The sequence below is a fragment of the Nerophis lumbriciformis genome, linkage group LG19, assembly GCF_033978685.3.
Source record: "Nerophis lumbriciformis linkage group LG19, RoL_Nlum_v2.1, whole genome shotgun sequence".
Classification (NCBI taxonomy): Eukaryota; Metazoa; Chordata; class Actinopteri; order Syngnathiformes; family Syngnathidae; genus Nerophis; species Nerophis lumbriciformis.
In genome coordinates this window covers 32,501,505-32,521,579 of record NC_084566.2, presented here as the reverse complement: position 1 = coordinate 32,521,579, position 20,075 = coordinate 32,501,505, and the positions used below count along the sequence as shown (strand labels likewise).

General features: G+C 42.0%; 1 protein-coding gene across 1 annotated transcript in view; it reads right to left on the bottom strand.

Moving 5' to 3' along the window:
• The window catches only part of twsg1a (twisted gastrulation BMP signaling modulator 1a), a 42,748-nt gene extending 22,772 nt beyond the window's left edge, over positions 1-19,976 (bottom strand). Inside the window, exons 1-2 of the mRNA XM_061979858.1 lie at positions 19,708-19,976; positions 4,251-4,408 (exon numbers count right to left, since the gene is read on the bottom strand). Coding sequence (XP_061835842.1) covers positions 4,251-4,376 — 126 coding nt within the window. The 5' untranslated portion in view covers positions 4,377-4,408; positions 19,708-19,976. The remainder of the gene's footprint in view (positions 1-4,250; positions 4,409-19,707) is intronic.
• Between the last annotated feature and the right edge of the window lie 99 nt (positions 19,977-20,075).

Below are 20,075 nucleotides of genomic sequence, written 5' to 3'. Positions count from 1 at the left end.
ACACATACTGGTTATAATTTGGAATGGGCACCAAGTTTTTGATCATCACTTGTGGAGACCACCCTTTCTACAGGTTGTGGAGGCATAAAAAAATGGTGTAAAATGGCCACTGCACAGTTAGCTCATACACGTCTTTAAATCTCTGGATTGATGAAGTAATGTGCCGATCATTCTTACTGGGGACCCTGGGGAAAAAGAGTTAATATGGGTCATGGGGACCACATTTAAATAATTTTGCATATTTCACACAAATTTGTACGGATGCAATTTGGGCTGCTGTGCAAATGTCTCACACTCAAACTAACCAGTAAACATGTTTTATGGGCCAAAGCTTAAAAATCACTTAGGCATCTTCAGAATGGATCTGACTATCATTTAAAAAGGTTTCCCTTTAGGGGACCTGCTTTTTTGTCCCCATACCATCAGAGGTCCCCTAAAGGTGACTGTGTAAACAGAGCGATGTCCCCATTAAGTAAGCATTGCCATAACACGCACACGCACACGCACACACACACACACACACAGGAAGTGATGCCTCAACATGAAACCGGCCAGTGTTAATTCAAAACATGGTCATCCACAGGCTTACCAGAACATTCCGGTCTTTGTTACCGGGTCATGGCTGGCAGATGTTTTGCTATTAGCGGCTGAATATTTGTTTTTAGCACAAAGGTCCTCCGACTTTTTTGGATGAAAGCAGAAATCCAGACTTCTCCTCGCCCAAACAACAGTAGTAGTGGAAAATGCCTCTGATGGTTTCCAACCATCAGAGGAGAGTTTGCCATTGACAAGACTAGCATGCGAGAAACAAGCGCAATAGCAGGCCTGGGCAATTATTTAGACTCGGGGGCCAAATTTAGAGAATAAAAATGTGTCTGGGGCCCGGTATATCTATTTTTTAGGAAAACTAATACAAAACCTCACAATAAAGTCTGATTGAATGCTAAAAATGTCATGACAGACCGCCTTAAAAACGGAATGGAATTTTAAATTTTCTATTAACAATAAAACCCTAAATATTGAGAACATATGAACGTCCCACCCCCTCTCAATCGACATATTTTACAATCAAGCCACACCCACACTGCTTGGTGCCTCGTCTGACCTGCTGTGATGTAGTACCATACCGCCTCTGAAAAGTACCGGTCCGCCGCACCTTAAGATTGTTTGTTAAAATAAAGCCAATAATGCAATTTTTTCTGGTCCCCTTTATTTAGAAAAGTACCGAAAAGTATCTAAATAATATTGGTATCAGGACAACACTAGTCACTAAAATATCATGCAAAAGCACAGACTCCAACCATAGAAATACTTTGTATAGTTGAAGACTTACGGTCATTAGAAAACATCACTGAACATCATAATGGCAGCTACAATTTCCATCTTAAAGATATAAAAAAAATTATTTGGGAATGCCCGGCGGGCCAGATTGAAAAGCTTAACGGTCCGCATGTGGCCCCCGGGCCTTAATATGCCCAGGTCTGCGCTATAGGAAACTGGGCTACTTCCACGCGTTTAGCATGATAATGCTCAGTATGACCCTGGAGTGGAAATAGGAGTTCAGAACATTTAGAGACAAACTCTCACATCCTATTAATAATAACAAACAACAAAATAAATAAGATCAGATCTAAATTTTTACATAATGATTGTACTCATGATAAAGATTCCTTTAAAAGGGATGTACGCTTTGCGAGACACAATGACATTTCCCTATTCCTTGTTGCACATATGCAGGAATTGCGTTAACTCCTGGATAGAGATGTCCGATAATGGCTTTTCTGCCGATATCCGATATTCCCATATTGTCCAACTCTTAATTACCGATTCCGATATCAACCGATACCGATATATACAGTCGTGGAATTAACACATTATTACGCCTAATTTTGTTGTGATGCCCCGCTGGATGCATTAAACAATGTAACAAGGTTTTCCAAAATAAATCAACTCAAGTTATGGGAAAAAATGCCAACACGGCACTGCCATATTTATTATTGAAGTCACAAAGTGCATTATTTGTTTTAACATGCCTCAAAACAGCAGCTTGGAATTTGGGACATGCATGAGGAGGTTGAGGTAGGGGTGTGGGGGTGTATATTGTAGCGTCCCAGAAGAGTTAGTGCTGCAAGGGGTTCTGGGTATTTGTTCTGTTGTGTTTATGTTGTGTTACGGTGCGGAGGTTTTCCCGAAATGTGTTTGTCATTCTTGTTTGATGTGGGTTCACAGTGTGGCGCATATTTGTAACAGTGTTAAAGTTGTTTATACGGCCACCCTCAGTGTGACCTGTATGGCTGTTGACCAAGTATGCATTGCATTCACTTGTGTGTGTGAAAAGCCGTAGATATTATGTGATTGGGTCGGCACGCAAAGGCAGTGTCTTTAAGGTTTATTGGCGCTCTGTACTTCTCCCTACGTCCGTGTACACAGCTGCGTTTTAAAAAGTCATCAATTTACTTTTTGAAACCGATACCGATAATTTCCGATATTACAATTTAAAGCATTTATCGACATCTCTACTCCTGGAGGGTGCGTGTTTTGATCAAACACCGGCGCAAATTTGAGAGGAAGCTGCAACGAACGCATCGTCTATCCACAGTGCAAAGCCGCTTCTAAGATACTGATCCTCACCACCATGGTGGAAAATAAACTACGTTTCTTCCAACTATAGGAAAATGAATTGCTAAGCATACTACAAACACACCAAGCAAGCTTCCATGTAAAGTAGGGGTGATGGATCCAGATGCTGATACCATTGATACTTTGGGGGGTGGGGGGAATCTTTAAATCCACCAAATCAGTCTCAATATCCTATTATTCTTGTACCGGTACTTATTATTTTTAGTCATTGACTAATGTTAATTTTAGCATGACTAATTATGTTTTCTATTCTAGTTTTAAAAAGTTAAATTGAGAATATAACTATTCAAATAAGATATTTGGATTTTCCCCCACGTAGAAAATTGCTTTTAAATATTTTGCACCATCTCAAAGATGCCTAATTTTGAGAGTTCCAAGTTTATGCTTGTTTTCAGAATAAAATACTTTTTTCTATCTTAAAGATCTCACTAATTTCTAGATATACAAATCTTAATTAGGATGTTTTATCATGTAAAATTATCTGCCAATGCAGCTTGTTATTTTTTCACTAGTTTAGTATTTTTCATAAACTCTAGTATTTATTATTATTTAAAATAAATATGTGTTTATTGTTTATTGCAAGTTTATGCTTGTTTTCAGAATAAAATACTTTTTTCTAGCTTAAAGGTCTCGCTAATTTCTAGATATGCAAATCTTAATTAGGATGTTTTATCAAGTAAAATTATCTGTCAATGCAGCTAGTTATTTTTTCCACTAGTTTTTAGTATTTTTCCCTAAAATCTAGTATTTATTATTAGTTCAAATAAACATTTCTTTAATGGGTTTTTCGACACAAACAAGTGACAGGAATACCGTATTTTTCGGACTATAAGTCGCAGTTTTTTTCATAGTTTGCGACTTATACTCAGGAGCGACTTATGTGTGAAATTATTAACACATTACCGTAAAATATCAAATAATATTATTTAGCTCATTCACGTAAGAGACTAGGGCTTCACGGTGGCAGAGGGGTTAGTGCATCTGCCTCACAATACAAAGGTCCTGAGTAGTCTTGGGTTCAATCCCGGGCTCGGGATCTTTCTGTGTGGAGTTTGCATGTCCTCCCCGTGACTGCGTGGGTTCCCTCCGGGTACTCCGGCTTCCTCCCACCTCCAAAGACATGCACCTGGGGATAAGTTGATTGGCAACACTAAATTGGCCCTAGTGTGTGGATGTGAGTGTGAATGTTGTCTGTCTATCTGTGTTGGCCCTGCGATGAGGTGGCGACTTGTCCAGGGTGTACCCTGCCTTCCGCCCGATTGTAGCTGAGATAGGCTCCAGCGCCCTCCGCGACCCCAAAGGGAATAAGCGGTAGAAAATGGATGGATGGATGGACGTAAGAGACTAGACGTATAAGATTTCATGGGATTTAGCGATTAGGAGTGACAGATTGTTTGGTAAACGTATAGCATGTTCTATATGTTATAGTTATTTGAATGACTCTTACCATAATATGGGAGGGGGGGGGGGGGCTATACTAATACCGATATACCGTGCAACCCTAATATACTGTATATACATATACATACATTAAACAAGTCAGTTTTGCATAATAGGGCCCCTATAACAGAGTTTTAGTCAGGCGTCTATCTTGAATGTTGCGGCCTTACCTGGATAAGGCACTTGCTGACATCGCTGGCGCAAAGCGCTTTGTTGCAGCCCGAGGTCACAGGCAGCGCTGAGAGGAAGAAGACGACTGTGAGGGCGGCGGGGAGGATCAGCTGACCAGGCCTCATCCTGACGGCTCACCAGCACAGCACTAGAACACCTGCAGCATCAAAACCGAAGTTAATGTGCAGAATTGGCCAAATCATGAAAAGCAAACCAAATATGTTTGGATGTCCTTCCTTGGCTCCTCTGAATAACTCAGCAAGCCTGTAAGTACTTCTGGATGAGGGAAGGGCAGACAGGTAGAGACAAATCTATCTGAGGCGGTCCAAATTTATTTGTGGAAAGTTTCCACAAATAAACAAATGTATGGGAAAGCATGTGAACACAAATGTGCTTCATGGAGTTGCACCATTTTAGACTATTAAAGACGGGGGAGGGGCTGGAGAATTGATTACGACTAGGGATGTCCGATAATATCGGACTGCCGATATTATCGGACGATAAATGCTTTAAAATGTAATATAGGAAATTATCGGTATCGGTTTCAAAATGATCGGTATCAGTTTCAAAAAGTAAAATGTATGACTTTTTAAAATGCCGCTGTGTACATGGACGTAGGGAGAAGTATAGAGCGCCAATAAACCTTAAAGGCACTTCCTTTGCGTGCCGGCCCAGTCACATAATATCTACGGCTTTTCACACACACACACAAGTGAATGCAAGGCATTGGTCAACAGCCATACAGGTCACACTGAGGGTGGCCGTATAAATAACTTTAACACTGTTACAAATATGCGCCACACTGTGAACCCACACCAAACAAGAATGACAAACACATTTCGGGAGAACATCCGCACCGTAACACAACATAAACACAACAGAACAAATACCCAGAAACCCTTGCAGCACTAACTCTTCCGGGACGCTACAATATACACCCCCCGCTACCCCCTCAACGTCATGTCCCAAATTCCAAGCTGCTGTTTTGAGGCATCCATCCATCCATCCATCTTCTTCCGCTTATCCGAGGTCGGGTCGCGGGGGCAGCAGCCTAAGCAGGGAAGCCCAGACTTCCCTCTCCCCAGCCACTTCGTCCAGCTCTTCCTGTGGGACCCCGAGGCGTTCCCAGGCCAGCCGGGAGACATAGTCTTCCCAATGTGTCCTGGGTCTTCCCCGCGGCCTCCTACCAGTCGGACGTGCCCTAAACACCTCCCTAGGGAGGCGTTCGGGTGGCATCCTGACCAGATGCCCGAACCACCTCATCTGGCTCCTCTCGATGTGGAGGAGCAGCGGCTTTACTTTGAGCTCCTCCCGGATGGCAGAGCTTCTCACCCTATCTCTAAGGGAGAGCCCCGCCACCCGGCGGAGGAAACTGATTTCGGCCGCTTGTACCCGTGATCTTGTCCTTTCGGTCATAACCCAAAGCTCATGACCATAGGTGAGGATGGGAACGTAGATCGACCGGTAAATTGAGAGCTTTGCCTTCCGGCTCAGCTCCTTCTTCACCACAACGGATCGATACAGCGTCCGCATTACTGAAGACGCCGCACCGATCCGCCTGTCAATCTCACGATCCACTCTTCTCTCACTCGTGAACAAGACTCCGAGGTACTTGAACTCCTCCACTTGGGGCAAGATCTCTTCCCCAACCCGGAGATGGCACTCCACCCTTTTCCGGGCGAGAACCATGGACTCGGACTTGGAGGTGCTGATTCTCATCCCAGTCGCTTCACACTCAGCTGCGAACCGATCCAGTGAGAGCTGAAGATCCTGGCCAGATGAAGCCATCAGGACCACATCATCTGCAAAAAGCAGAGACCTAATCCTGCAGCCACCAAACCAGATCCCCTCAACGCCTTGACTGCGCCTAGAAATTCTGTCCATAAAAGTTATGAACAGAATCGGTGACAAAGGGCAGCCTTGGCGGAGTCCAACCCTCACTGGAAACGTGTCCGACTTACTACCGGCAATGCGGACCAAGCTCTGGCACTGATCATACAGGGAGCGAACTGCCACAATCAGACAGTCCGATACCCCATACTCTCTGAGCACTCCCCACAGGACTTCCCGAGGGACACGGTCGAATGCCTTCTCCAAGTCCACAAAACACATGTAGACTGGTTGGGCAAACTCCCATGCACCCTCAAGGACCCTGCCGAGAGTATAGAGCTGGTCCACAGTTCCACGACCAGGACGAAAACCACACTGTTCCTCCTGAATCCGAGGTTCAACTATCCGGCGTAGCCTCCTCTCCAGTACACCTGAATAGACCTTACCGGGAAGGCTGAGGAGTGTGATCCCACGATAGTTAGAACACACCCTCCGGTTCCCCTTCTTAAAGAGAGGAACCACCACCCCGGTCTGCCAATCCAGTGGTACCGCCCCCGATGTCCACGCGATGCTGCAGAGTCTTGTCAACCAAGACAGCCCCACAGCATCCAGAGCCTTAAGGAACTCCGGGCGGATCTCATCCACCCCCGGGGCCTTGCCACCGAGGAGCTTTTTAACTACCTCAGCAACCTCAGCCCCAGAAATAGGAGAGCCCACCACAGACTCCCCAGGCACTGCTTCCTCAGAGGAAGACGTGTTGGTGGGATTGAGGAGGTCTTCGAAGTATTCCCTCCACCGATCCACAACATCCGCAGTCGAGGTCAGCAGAACACCATCCTCGCCATACACGGTGTTGATAGTGCACTGCTTCCCCTTCCTGAGGCGGCGGATGGTGGTCCAGAATTGCTTCGAAGCCGTCCGGAAGTCGTTTTCCATGGCCTCACCGAACTCCTCCCATGTCCGAGTTTTTGCCTCTGCGACCGCTGAAGCCGCACACCGCTTGGCCTGTCGGTACCTGTCCGCTGCCTCAGGAGTCCTATGAGCCAAAAGAACCCGATAGCACTCCTTCTTCAGCTTGACGGCATCCCTCACCGCCGGTGTCCACCAACGGGTTCTAGGATTACCGCCACGACAAGCACCAACTACCTTGCGGCCACAGCTCCAATCAGCCGCCTCGACAATAGAGGCGCGGAACATGGTCCATTCGGACTCAATGTCCAGCACCTCCCTCGTGACATGTTCAAAGTTCTTCCGGAGGTGGGAATTGAAACTCTCTCTGACAGGAGACTCTGCCAGACGTTCCCAGCAAACCCTCACAATGCGTTTGGGCCTGCCAGGTCTGTCCGGCATCCTCCCCCACCATCGCAGCCAACTCACCACCAGGTGGTGATCGGTAGAAAGCTCCGCCCCTCTCTTCACCCGAGTGTCCAAAACATGAGGCCGCAAATCCGATGACACAACTACAAAGTCGATCATGGAAGTGCGGCCTAGGGTGTCCTGGTGCCAAGTGCACATATGGACACCCTTATGTTTGAACATGGTGTTCGTTATGGACAATCTGTGACGGGCACAAAAGTCCAATAACAAAACACCGCTCGGGTTCAGATCCGGGCAGCCATTCTTCCCGATCACGCCTCTCCAGGTTTCACTGTCGCTGCCAACATGAGCATTGAAGTCCCCCAGTAGAACGAGGGAATCACCCGGGGGAGCACTCTCAAGTACTCCCTCGAGTGAATCCAAAAAGGGTGGGTACTCTGAGCTGCGGTTTGGCGCGTAAGCGCAAACCACAGTCAGGACCCGTTCCCCCACCCGAAGGCGGAGGGAAGCTACCCTCTCGTCCACCGGGTTGAACTCCAACGTGCAGGCTCTGAGCCGGGGGGAAACAAGAATTCCCACCCCAGCCCGTCGCCTCTCACTGCTGGCAACGCCAGAGTGGAAGAGAGTCCAGCCCCTCTCGAGAGAACTGGTTCCAGAGCCCTTGCTGTGCGTCGAAGTGAGTCCGACTATATCGAGCCGGAACTTCTCCACCTCGCGCACTAGCTCAGGCTCCTTCCCCCCCAGCGAGGTGACGTTCCACGTCCCAAGAGCTAGCTTCTGTAGCCGAGGATCGGACCGCCAAGTGCCCTGCCCTCGGCTGCCGCCCAGCTCACATCGCACCCGACCTCTATGACCCCTGCTATGGGTGGTGAGCCCATTGGAGGGGGGACCCACGTTGCCTCTTCGGGCTGTGCCCGGCCGGGCCCCATGGGGACAGGCCCGGCCACCAGGCGCTCGCCATCGTGCCCCACCTCCGGGCCTGGCTCCAGAGGGGGGCCCCGGTGACCCGCGTCTGGGCAAGGGAAATCTGGGTTCCTCGTTTGTTTTCTTCATAGAGGTCTTCGAGCTGCTCTTTGTCTGATCCCTCACCTAGGACCAGTTTGTCTTGGGAGACCCTACCAGGGGGCATAAAGCCCCCGGACAACATAGCTCCTAGGATCATTGGGACACGCAAACTCCTCTACCACGTTAAGGTGGCAGCTCAGAGAGGAGGTTTTGAGGCATGTTAAAAAAAATAATGCACTTTGTGACTTCAATAATAAATATGGCAGTGCCATGTTGGCATTTTTTTTCCATAACTTGAGTTGATTTATTTTGGAAAACCTTGTTACATTGTTTAATGCATCCAGTGGGGCATCACAACAAAATTAGGCATAATAATGTGTTAATTCCACGACTGTATATATCGGTATCGGTTGATATCGGAATCAGTAATTAAGAGTTGGACAATATCGGAATATCGGCAAAAAAGCCATTATCGGACATCTCTAATTGAAAATATAGAACATTACAAACGGCGCTCAAAAATCTATCAATATGTTTTAGTAGGACTTTGGTAAGCTATGAAGCCGCACCGCTTGATGGATTGTACTGTGCTTCAACATCAATCAATCAATCAATCAATGTTTATTTATATAGCCCTAAATCACAAGTGTCTCAAAGGGCTGCACAAGCCACAACGACATCCTCGGTACAGAGCCCACATAAGGGCAAAGAAAAACTCACCCCAGTGGGACGTCGATGTGAATGACTATGAGAAACCTTGGAGAGGACCACATATGTGGGTAACCTCCTCCCTCTAGGGAAGACCAAATGCAATGGATGTCGAGTGGGTCTGACGTAATAATGTGAGAGTCCAGTCCATAGTGGATCCAACATAATAATAAGAGTCCAGTACGAGTATTATTATGGTGTGTGTGTGTATAAGGTAAGACATATTATCTGGCGTTTTGTTTCGCAATATTATGCAAAAGCAACTTTTCTTATCTTCTGGTACCTGCTGATCTGTATTTGGGATCTGCATAAGTCCTGAAAATTTGCGCAAGTCCGCCTTTGTAGTCCGTGCCGACACCGTAGTCGATAAGCTTCTTCTTTTTCTTTATGTTCTTGTTTTTTGTTTAAATATAAACAAATATATAAATATAAATATTTCTAATATAAAGTAGTGTAAAGTTCTTACTTATATCTGTCAGTAAACTCGCCATGAAAGCGCTAAAACATACCGGTGTAGTGAGTTTACATTATTCACCCAAGGAACTTTAGTTATTAGGGAGTTCCGGTCGGACGGTTTTTCACGGGACACTAGTCAGCCACAGATGAGGAGATGCTTCTCCTTTATTGATTTAAGTAAAGTCTGAATGTCATTAAAACAGTTAGCTCCATCTTTTGACACTTCTCCCACTCCCGTCCTTACACGATGACGGAGAAAAGACTGTCAGAAAGCGGCTTGAAGATGATCTGTAAAACATAATCTATGCAACATTTTGACCAAAGAACCACCATTACATGTTGTGTAGACCGCAAGGAAGTGTTTTACATTTACAAAAAAAATAAAAAATATGACTCCTTTAATGCGCCCTTTTGTATGAAAATAGACCTGACTAGACCCGCTCATCAGCAGTGCGCCTTACAATCCGGTGCGCCCTATGGTCCGGAAAATATGGTACTAGGAATGTCATGGTATTGTTAATATTGCAGTATTTTGGTTTTAAAATGCGACCAATAATGCCGTGGTACGTGACCGTATCAAATGAGAACTTGGAGTACTCCCGTTAAATGTTTACTTTTTTTCTTGCGCAATTAAATGGGCTAACCTGAGAAGTAAACTACATCTCCCATGATCCCTTGCACGGTGCCAGCGAGCAGAGCCGAGAATCTCTTGCAAAGTTTAAATCAGGAATATGGACACAGTTTGGTTTTAACACAAAAACAATAGAGGGGAAAACATGATGTTGGAGTCTCTCGTCGGTCCGATAAATGACAGTTATTTCCTTTTGGCATAAATCCTCATGCGGGAGCGCGGAGATGCAAAAAAACACTGCACACTGCAACATCCACAACGAGAAATATGAGTAATAGGTTACCTGGAAGATACACTTGATATGAAACCAAGAAGCCGGTGACGCCAAACATCAATTTGTGTGGTATTTACATTACTAAAGTTTTATTGTTGGTTAACCTCCTGAGAATCAGCATTCATGAATACAAAAATGTCCACTGCAGTGGACGATGCTTCTCTAGAAGTTAAAAAAAGTCACTAAACTGAACATTATTGTTTTACACTTGATAAACTGGATGTAACTACAGTTATTTGAAATGATTTTGTTCCTTAACTTCTGTTTGCACTTAAAGGGGAACATTATCACAATTTCAGAATGGTTAAAACCATTAAAAATCAGTTCCCAGTGGCTTATTATATTTTTCGAAGTTTTTTTCAAAATTTTACCCATCACGCAATATCCCTAAAAAAAGCTTCAAAGTGCCTGATTTTAACCATCGTTATATACACCCGTCCATTTTCCTGTGACGTCACATAGTGATGCCAACACAAACAAACATGGCACATAGAACAGCAAGGTATAGCGACATTAGCTCGGATTCAGACTCGGATTTCAGCGGCTTAAGCGATTCAACAGATTACGCATGTATTGAAACGGATGGTTGTAGTGTGGAGGCAGGTAGCGAAAACGAAATTGAAGAAGAAACTGAAGCTATTGAGCCATATCGGTTTGAACCGTATGCAAGCGAAACTGACGAAAACGACACGACAGCCAGCGACACGGGAGAAAGCGAGGACGAATTCGGCGATCGCCTTCTAACCAACGATTGGTATGTGTTTGTTTGGCATTAAAGGAAACTAACAACTATGAACTAGGTTTACAGCATATGAAATACATTTGGCAACAACATGCACTTTGAGAGTGCAGACAGCCCAATTTTCATCAATTAATATATTCTGTAGACATACCCTCATCCGCGCTTTTTTCCTGAAAGCTGATCTGTCCAGTTTTGGAGTTGATGTCAGCAGGCCAGGGAAGCTAGGGTCGATAGGGGGTTTAGCTCGCTCGTCTGCGGGAACAAACTGCCGCCTTTCTTGCCGTGCGACCGAGGTCCTTTGTCCCTGAATTGCTCACACACTCCGGCAGATTCAATGGGGGTCTGGCGGCAGATTTCTTTGACTTTATCGTTGGAAATGCATCTGCTTTGAGTGTCGCAGGATATCCACACATTCTTGCCATCTCTGTCGTAGCATAGCTTTCGTCGGTAAAGTGTGCGGAACAAACGTCCAATTTCTTGCCACTTTCGCATCTTTGGGCCACTGGTGCAACTTGAATCCGTCCCTGTTCGTGTTGTTACACCCTCCGACAACACACCGACGAGGCATGATGTCTCCAAGGTACGGAAAACAGTCGAAAAAACGAAAAATAACAGAGCTGATTTGACTCGGTGTTTGAGAAAATGGCGGATTGCTTCCCGATGTGACGCCACGTTGTGACGTCATCGCTCTGAGAGCGAATATTAGAAAGGCATTTAATTCGTCAAAATTCACCCATTTAGAGTTCGGAAATCGGTTAAAAAAATATATGGTCTTTTTTCTGCAACATCAAGGTATATATTGACGCTTACATAGGTCTGGTGATAATGTTCCCCTTTAAAAATATTTGTGTAGTACTAGTAATAAATATGAATAGTACATTTGATCATTATATTTGTGTACAATTACAGTCAGTGAGTCTTTAACATTCCTGCGGTTTCATTTTACACACTTTGGCATTTTTACAAAGCCTTTATTTTTTGGGAAAAAAACACAATAATTTTGTACCGTGGCCCTAATACTGTGACGATATCGCACCGTGAGATTTTAATATTGTTTCATACCTACCACTGACATTTTACAAACTTGTCAAATGATATGACACCAATGTTAAAACACAAATATTATTATTTATCTAACACTTAAACTTTAGGCTGATGTCAGGCTGATTACAAAAATAGGCACGAACCAAATATACTGCATAAGAAGGAAATCATAAATATATATTTTTTTGTAGTACCGTATTTTCCGCACTATAAGGCGCACCTAAAAACCACAAATTTTCTCAAAAGCTGACAGTGCGCCTTATAACCCGGTGCGCTTTATATATGGATAAATATTAAGATTCATTTTCATAAAGTTTAGGTCTCGCAACTACGGTAAACAGCCGCCATCTTTTTTCCCCGTAGAAGAAGCGCGCGGTGCATGCTGGGATATGTGACGTTTCATTTCCATTTGTGTGTTTATGTAAAGACCCCAAAATGGCTCCTATTAAGTGTGTTGTCTGTCTAATTATAAATAATGCAGACGAGGCGTGTTAACTGAGTTCTCAACGTTTACTTACAGCGTGCTCATAACCACATTCTAACTCCCAGCATACAACAACGCTTCTCAGGGCTACCGCGCATGCTCGTAACTATCGTTGCATGCTGGGTAGTGTAGTTGTTATATTTGCTAGCTCATAACAGCACATTGAGAGACACGCTTACGCGCTTAATTCAATACTCGCCGTCATTCCGGGTGGATTGACAAAAGACCTCCAGCCGCTAGATATTGGTGTCAACAGGGCATTCGAAGCTAGACTGCTAACTGCGTGGGAACAATGGAGGACAGAAGGCGAACACACCTTCACTAAGACGAGGAGGCAGCGCCAGACGACGCCAACATCTGCCAGTGGATCGTAAATTTGCCCAACTTTTCACTTCGGACACCGAAGACGAAGGATTTACGAATGAAGAATAACTTCAGAAAGTGAGCGCTATGTTTATTTTGTGTGTTGTGACATTAACGTTCGAGCAACATTATGTTGCTATTGCTCTGCACTATTTTGAATTTTACTATGTTTGTGATTGCACATTTGCGTACATTTTGGGAGTGAACAGAGTTGTTAGAACGCTGGTTTTTAATATATTATTAAAGTTTGACTGACCTATCTGACTGTTTTTTTGACATTCCCTTTAGCGCAGCGTAGGCGCGGCTTATAGTCCGGGGCGGCTTATTGGTGGACAAAGTTATGAAATATGCCATTCATTGAAGGTGCGGCTAATAATCCGGTGCGCCTTATAGTGCGGAAAATACGGTACCTGTTTTTGCCTATATTTAATTTAGTGTACCGTATTTTTCCGAGTATAAGTCGCTCCGGAGTATAAGTCGCACCGACCGAAAATGCATAATAAAGAAGGAAAAAAACATATAAGTCGCACTGGAGTATAAGTCACATTTTTTGGGGAAATTTATTTGATAAAAGCCAACACCAAGAATAGACATTTGAAAGGCAATTTAAAATACATAAAGAATAGTGAACAACAGGCTGAATAAGTGTACGTTATATGAGGCATAAATAACCGACTGAGAACGTGCCTGGTATGTTAACGTAACATATGGTAAGAGTCATTCAAATAACTATAACATATAGAACATGCTATACGTTTACCAAACAATCTGTCACTCCTAATCGCTAAGTCCCATGAAATCTTATACGTCTAGTCTCTTACGTGAATGAACTAAATAATATTATTTGATATTTTACGCTAATGTGTTAATAATTTCACACATAAGTCGCTCCTGAGTATAAGTCGCACCCCCGGCCAAACTATGAAAAAAACTGTGACTTATAGTCCGAAAAGTACGGTAATTTATTCTATTTATGGTGTTTTATTTTGGCTTGTCCCAAATCGACTTATAGTCCGAAAAATACGGTAGTACCCATGGTGGATTATTTTGAAGTCGTACTCAGTAAGAGTTACTCACTAATGAGTGAGATGGTTTGTTTGGGCACACAATTCAGCATTTTCATACAGTTTTTGACTATTTATTTTTTATTTACATCTGTTTTACCCGTGCTGTTGCTGTACTACTGTCTTGTACACTGCATGCCGTGTTGCTGCTACTGGAACCTCATTTTCCCTGAGGACACACTCCCTAGGGATCAATTGATTGATTGATTGAAACTTGTATTAGTAGATTGCACAGTACAGTACATATTCCGTACAATTGACCACTAAATGGTAACACCCCAACAAGTTTTTCAACTTGTTTAAGTCGGGGTCCACGTTAATCAATTCATGGTAATCAATAAAGTTATATATAATCTATTGTGGTAGAGTAGTAGTAGTAGTAGTAGTAGTAATAATAGAAGAAATACAACAAGGGCTAGCAAACATCTGGCAACATTTTTTAACTATTCACTATCTGTTTTTTTTTCTACAAAATTAAATTGAATAAACATTCTCCAAGTCTGGAGATTCTATCATTTTTGCCAGAGGTTGTAGTTAAAAAGATGAACTGATTAGTCCCCATGGTGGACTATTTTGAAGTCGTACTCAGTAAGAGTTACTCACTAATGCGTGAGATGGTTTGTTTGGGCACACAATTCAGTATTTTCATACAGTTTTTGACTATTTATTTTTATTTGGGCGGCGGTATAGCTCGGTTGGTAGAGTGGCCGTGCCAGCAACTTGAGGGTTCCAGGTTCGATCCCCGCTTCCGCCATCCTAGTCACTGCTGTTGTGTCCTTGGGCAAGACACTTTACCCACCTGCTCCCAGTGCCACCCACACTGGTTTAAATGTTACTTAGATATCGGGTTTCACTATGTAAAAGCGCTATATAAATATAATTCATATTATTTCATTTACATCTGTTTTACCCGTGCTGTTGCTGTACTACTGTATGCCGTGTTGCTGCTACTGGAACCTCATTTTCCCTGAGGACACACTCCCTAGGGATCAATTGATTGATTGATTGAAACTGTTATTAGTAGATTGCACAGTACAGTACATATTCCGTACAATTGACCACTAAATGGCAACAATCGAATACGTTTTTCAACTTGTTTAAGTCGGGGTCCACGTTAATCAATTCATGGTAATCAATAAAGTTATATCTAGCCTATTGTGGTAGTAGTTGTAGTAGTAGTAATAGTAATATTGGTATTAGTAGTAGTAGTAGTATTAGTATTAGCAGTAATAGTATTAGAAGTAGTAGTAGTAGTAATAGTAATAGTAATAGTAGTAGTATCAATACTGGTACCAAGATTGTTCAATCTTTATATAAACGACATTTGTAAGGTTACGAAGGACTTAAAGTTGGTTTTATTTGCGGACGACACAGCTGCTTTCTGTTCAGGAGACAACACACAGAAGATAATACAAATAATAACAGCAGAAATGAACAAATTTAAAAGATGGTTTGACAAAAACAGACTATCTTTGAATCTCAGTAAAACTAAAATAATGCTATTTGGTAATAGTAGAAAAGAGCATCATACACAAATAGAAATAGACGGAGTAGACATAGAAAGGGTAAAAGAAACTAGATTTTTGGGAGTATTAATAGATGATCAAATGAACTGGAAATCTCATATACAAAACATACAACATAAGGTGGCAAAAAAACATTTCAATAATGAATAAAGCAAAATATGTCCTGGGCCAAAAATCACTACATATTCTCTACTGCTCGCTAGTGTTACCATATCTGAGTTATTGTGCAGAAATATGGGGAAATAACTACAAATGTGAGCTACATTCGCTAACCGTGTTACAAAAAAGATCAGTTAGAATAATACAGAATGTTGGATATAGAGAACATACAAACCCTTTATTTATTAAGTAAAAAATATTACAGTTCGGTGATTTGGTAAAATTGCAAACCGCTAAAATGATTTACAAGGCAAACTATAACCTGCTACCAAAGAATGTACAACAATTCTTCTCAACTAAAGAGGAGAAATATAACCTTAGAGCAGGGGTGCTCATTACGTCGATCGCGAGCTACCTGTCGATCGCGGAGGGTGTGTCAGTCGATCACCAGCCAGCCATTAAAAAAATAGTCCTAAAAATGAGCGATCATAAATCTTCACTATGATGTCACTTTCGTCACTTGATTGACATTCACGGCACCCGAGGGTCTTCTGAGATGACGCTGGCTGCTGCCAGCTCATTAAAATTACCGACTGGAAGGCGAGAAACACTTTATTTCAACAGACTCTGGCGCCGTACCTGTTGTCAAAACTCCAAAGACCGACTGCACAGTTGCACAATAAAAGCGCTGCTTCATCCTGCCTGCGCTACCAAAATAAGAGTCTCAGAAAGCTGGCGTGCACAAGCTAGCAAGCTACGGAGTTTGCCAACAATGTATTTCTTGTAAAGTGTATACAAAGGAGTACGGAAGCTGGACAAATAAGATGCCAAAAACCAACCACTTTCATGTGGTATTGGACAGAAAGGAGGACTTTTTTTCTCCTCCATTCGAAAATGCGGACCTTATCAGCACCACTGTCTGATTCCTATCAATGCAAGTCATCAGAATCAGGTAATACACTAACTTATATTCTTGTCTTCATGAAAGAAAGGAATCTATATGTGTTAATTTGGGACGGCGTGGCGAAGTTGGTAGAGTGGCCGTGACAGCAATCGGAGTGTTGCTGGTTACTGGGGTTCAATCCCCACCTTCTACCATCCTAGTCACGTCCGTTGTGTCCTTGGGCAAGACACTTCACCCCTTGCTCCTGATGGCTGCTGGTTAGCGCCTTGCATGGCAGCTCCCGCCATCAGTGTGTGAATGTGTGTGTGAATGGGTGAATGTGGTAATACTGTCAAAGCGCTTTGAGTACCTTGAAGGTAGAAAAGCGCTATACAAGTATAACCCATTTATCATTTATAATTATGCTTGTATTATCTCTAAACACTTTTAACTTATTAACAATATTAACTATATGTGTTAAACATGCTTGTATTATCTTTAAACACCTTTAACTAGTTAACAATATTAACTTTGTGTTAAACATTCTTGTATTATCATTAAACACCTTTAATTTATTAACAATATTAACTATATGTGTTAAACATGCTTGCATTATCACTAAACATCTTTAACTTGTTAACAATATTAACTATATGTGTTAAACATGTTTGCATTATCTTTAAACACCTTTAACTTATTAACAATATTAACTATATGTGTTAAACATACTTGTATTTTCATTAAACACCTTTAATTTATTAACAATATTAACTATATGTTTTAAACATGCTTGTATTATCATTAAACACCTTTAACTTGTTAACAAAAACATATGTTTCATAAATAAGTAAATATAAATTATATATATGAATGAGGTAGATCCCCAACACTTGATCAATTGAAAAGTAGCTCGCCTGCAGAAAAAGTGTGAGCACCCCTGCCTTAGAGGAAAAAATAATTTAAAACCTTTATATGCACGTACAACACTTAGAACTTTTAGCATATCAGTATGTGGAATTAAATTATGGAATGGATTAAGTAAAGAAGTTAAAAATTGTACTGATATGATCCAGGTTGTTCAAAATAATAGTGCTTACAGAGTACAAAGAAGAAGAATTATGAGAAATACTTCCAACCTTTTTGAAAATAAGATATTCTTCATCTCAGTATGTTAATAATGACTGAATTAATTAATTAATTACATATTACAAAACTGTTGTATACTAATTCATAGATGTTATTTTATTATATAAAAAGGTCAGTAAATTATTCTAATATATTTGTAAACGCTTTGAAGTGGGAAAGGGGTAGGATTAAATAAGCTTTGCTTCTTCCTACTCCTTTTCGGGCATGATGTCAAATGAAATGATATGAAATTGTGTGATGTATTATGATGTAAGTGTGTTCATGTTCGAAATAAACTAAAGAATGAAAGAATAGTAATAGTAGTAGTAGTAATAGTAGTCAGAGGTGGGTAGTAACGCGCTACATTTACTCCGTTACATCTACTTGAGTAACTTTTGGGATAAATTGTACTTCTAAGAGTAGTTTTAATGCAACATACTTTTACTTTTACTTAAGTATATTTATAGAGAAGGAACGCTACTTTTACTCCGCTACTTTTATCTACATTCAGCTCGCTACTCGCTACTAATTTTTATCGATCTGTTAATGCACGCTTTGTTTCTTTTGGTCTGTCAGACAGACCTTCAAAGTGCCTGCCTTACTGGTGACGTTTCACTTCGTTCCACCAATCAGATGCAGTCACTGGTGACGTTGGACCAATCAAACAGAGCCAGGTGGTCACATGACCTGACTTAAACAAGTTGAAAAACTTATTGGGGTGTTACCATTTAGTGGTCAATTGTACGGAATATGTACTGTACTGTGCAATCTAAGAATAAAAGTTCCAATCAATCAATCAAAAGTGTGAAGGAAAAAAGATACTTGTTTTATTTCAACCGTACCGTCAAAAGCCTCAAGACTGACCGCACATGAGGACGTTCCTGTCTTCACAATAAAAGTGCCGCGCCATCACGCCTGCGCTTTCAAAACAAGAGTCTCCGAAAGCCAGCGTAAACAAGCTAGCAAGCTACGGAGTTTGACGCCAATATATTTCTTGCAAAGTGTATAAAAACGAATATGGAAGCTGGACAAATAGGATGCCAAAAACCCACCACTTTCATGTGGTATTAGACAGAAAGGAGGAACTTTTTTTCTCCTCCATTTGAAAACGTGGACGTTATCATCACGACTGTCTGATTCCAATCAACGCAAGTCATCAGAATCAGGTAATACACCAACTTATATTCTAGTCTTCATTAAAGAAAGGAATCTATATGTTAAACATGCATGTATATTCATTAAAACACCTTTAACATGTAAACAAAAACAGCAAAATAAATACTTATAAATTATATACTGTATATATCAATGTATATGTATGTATGTATGTGTGTGTATATATATATATATATATATATATATATATATATATATATATATATATATATATATATATATATATATATATATATGATATGAGTGTGTATGTTACTCATCAGTTACTCAGTACTTGAGTAGTTTTTTCACAACATACTTTTTACTTTTACTCAAGTAAATATTTGGGTGACTACTCCTTACTTTTACTTGAGTAATACATCTCTAAAGTAACAGTACTCTTACTTGAGTACAATTTCTGGCTACTCTACCCACCTCTGATAGTAGTAGTAATAGTTGTAGTAGTAGTAATAGTAATAGTATTAGAAGTAGTAGTAGTAGTAGTAGAAGAAGAAGAAGAAATACAACGAGGGCTAGCAAACATCTGGCAACATCAGCTTCAGCCTCCCTACTGTCCACGCAAAGAGAGAGTTAGCGTGGGTCAAGTTGTGCGAATGCTTTTTTTCCCCCCAAAATGTCTTTCTTTGCACACCAAAAAAGACACAAAAACATGTTTTTGTTCTCTCGCGCTCTCAATGCTCCTCAGTAAGCGCGCCAAATAGAAGAAATTACAAAAAAACAAACACTTACCGGGACTTCGGAAGAGGTTGTTTCTTCGCCGTCTTTTTTTCTGTTCTTTTGTGTTGTATCCAGGTGAAGTGTGAGTGTGTGTGAGTGTGTCCTGCGAGGGCACCCACGGGGCGTCAGTTGCAGCGGCGCCTTAAAGGAACATTCACCGTTTAAACACCGCCGGTTACTCGCCTCCACCCCGGCAGGAAGATGGAGAAGCAAACCGGAAACCAGCGGCCGTGTCCGCACATATATGTAGAAGAAGAAGAGTCGTGTGTTCCCCCCGACAAACACGCACACGTTCCGCGTGTTTTTTTTTTGTCTGCGTGTTTTTTTTTTTGGGGGGGGGGGGGGGGTTTACGAGAGCTTTTTGTCACGCCCCCTTCACA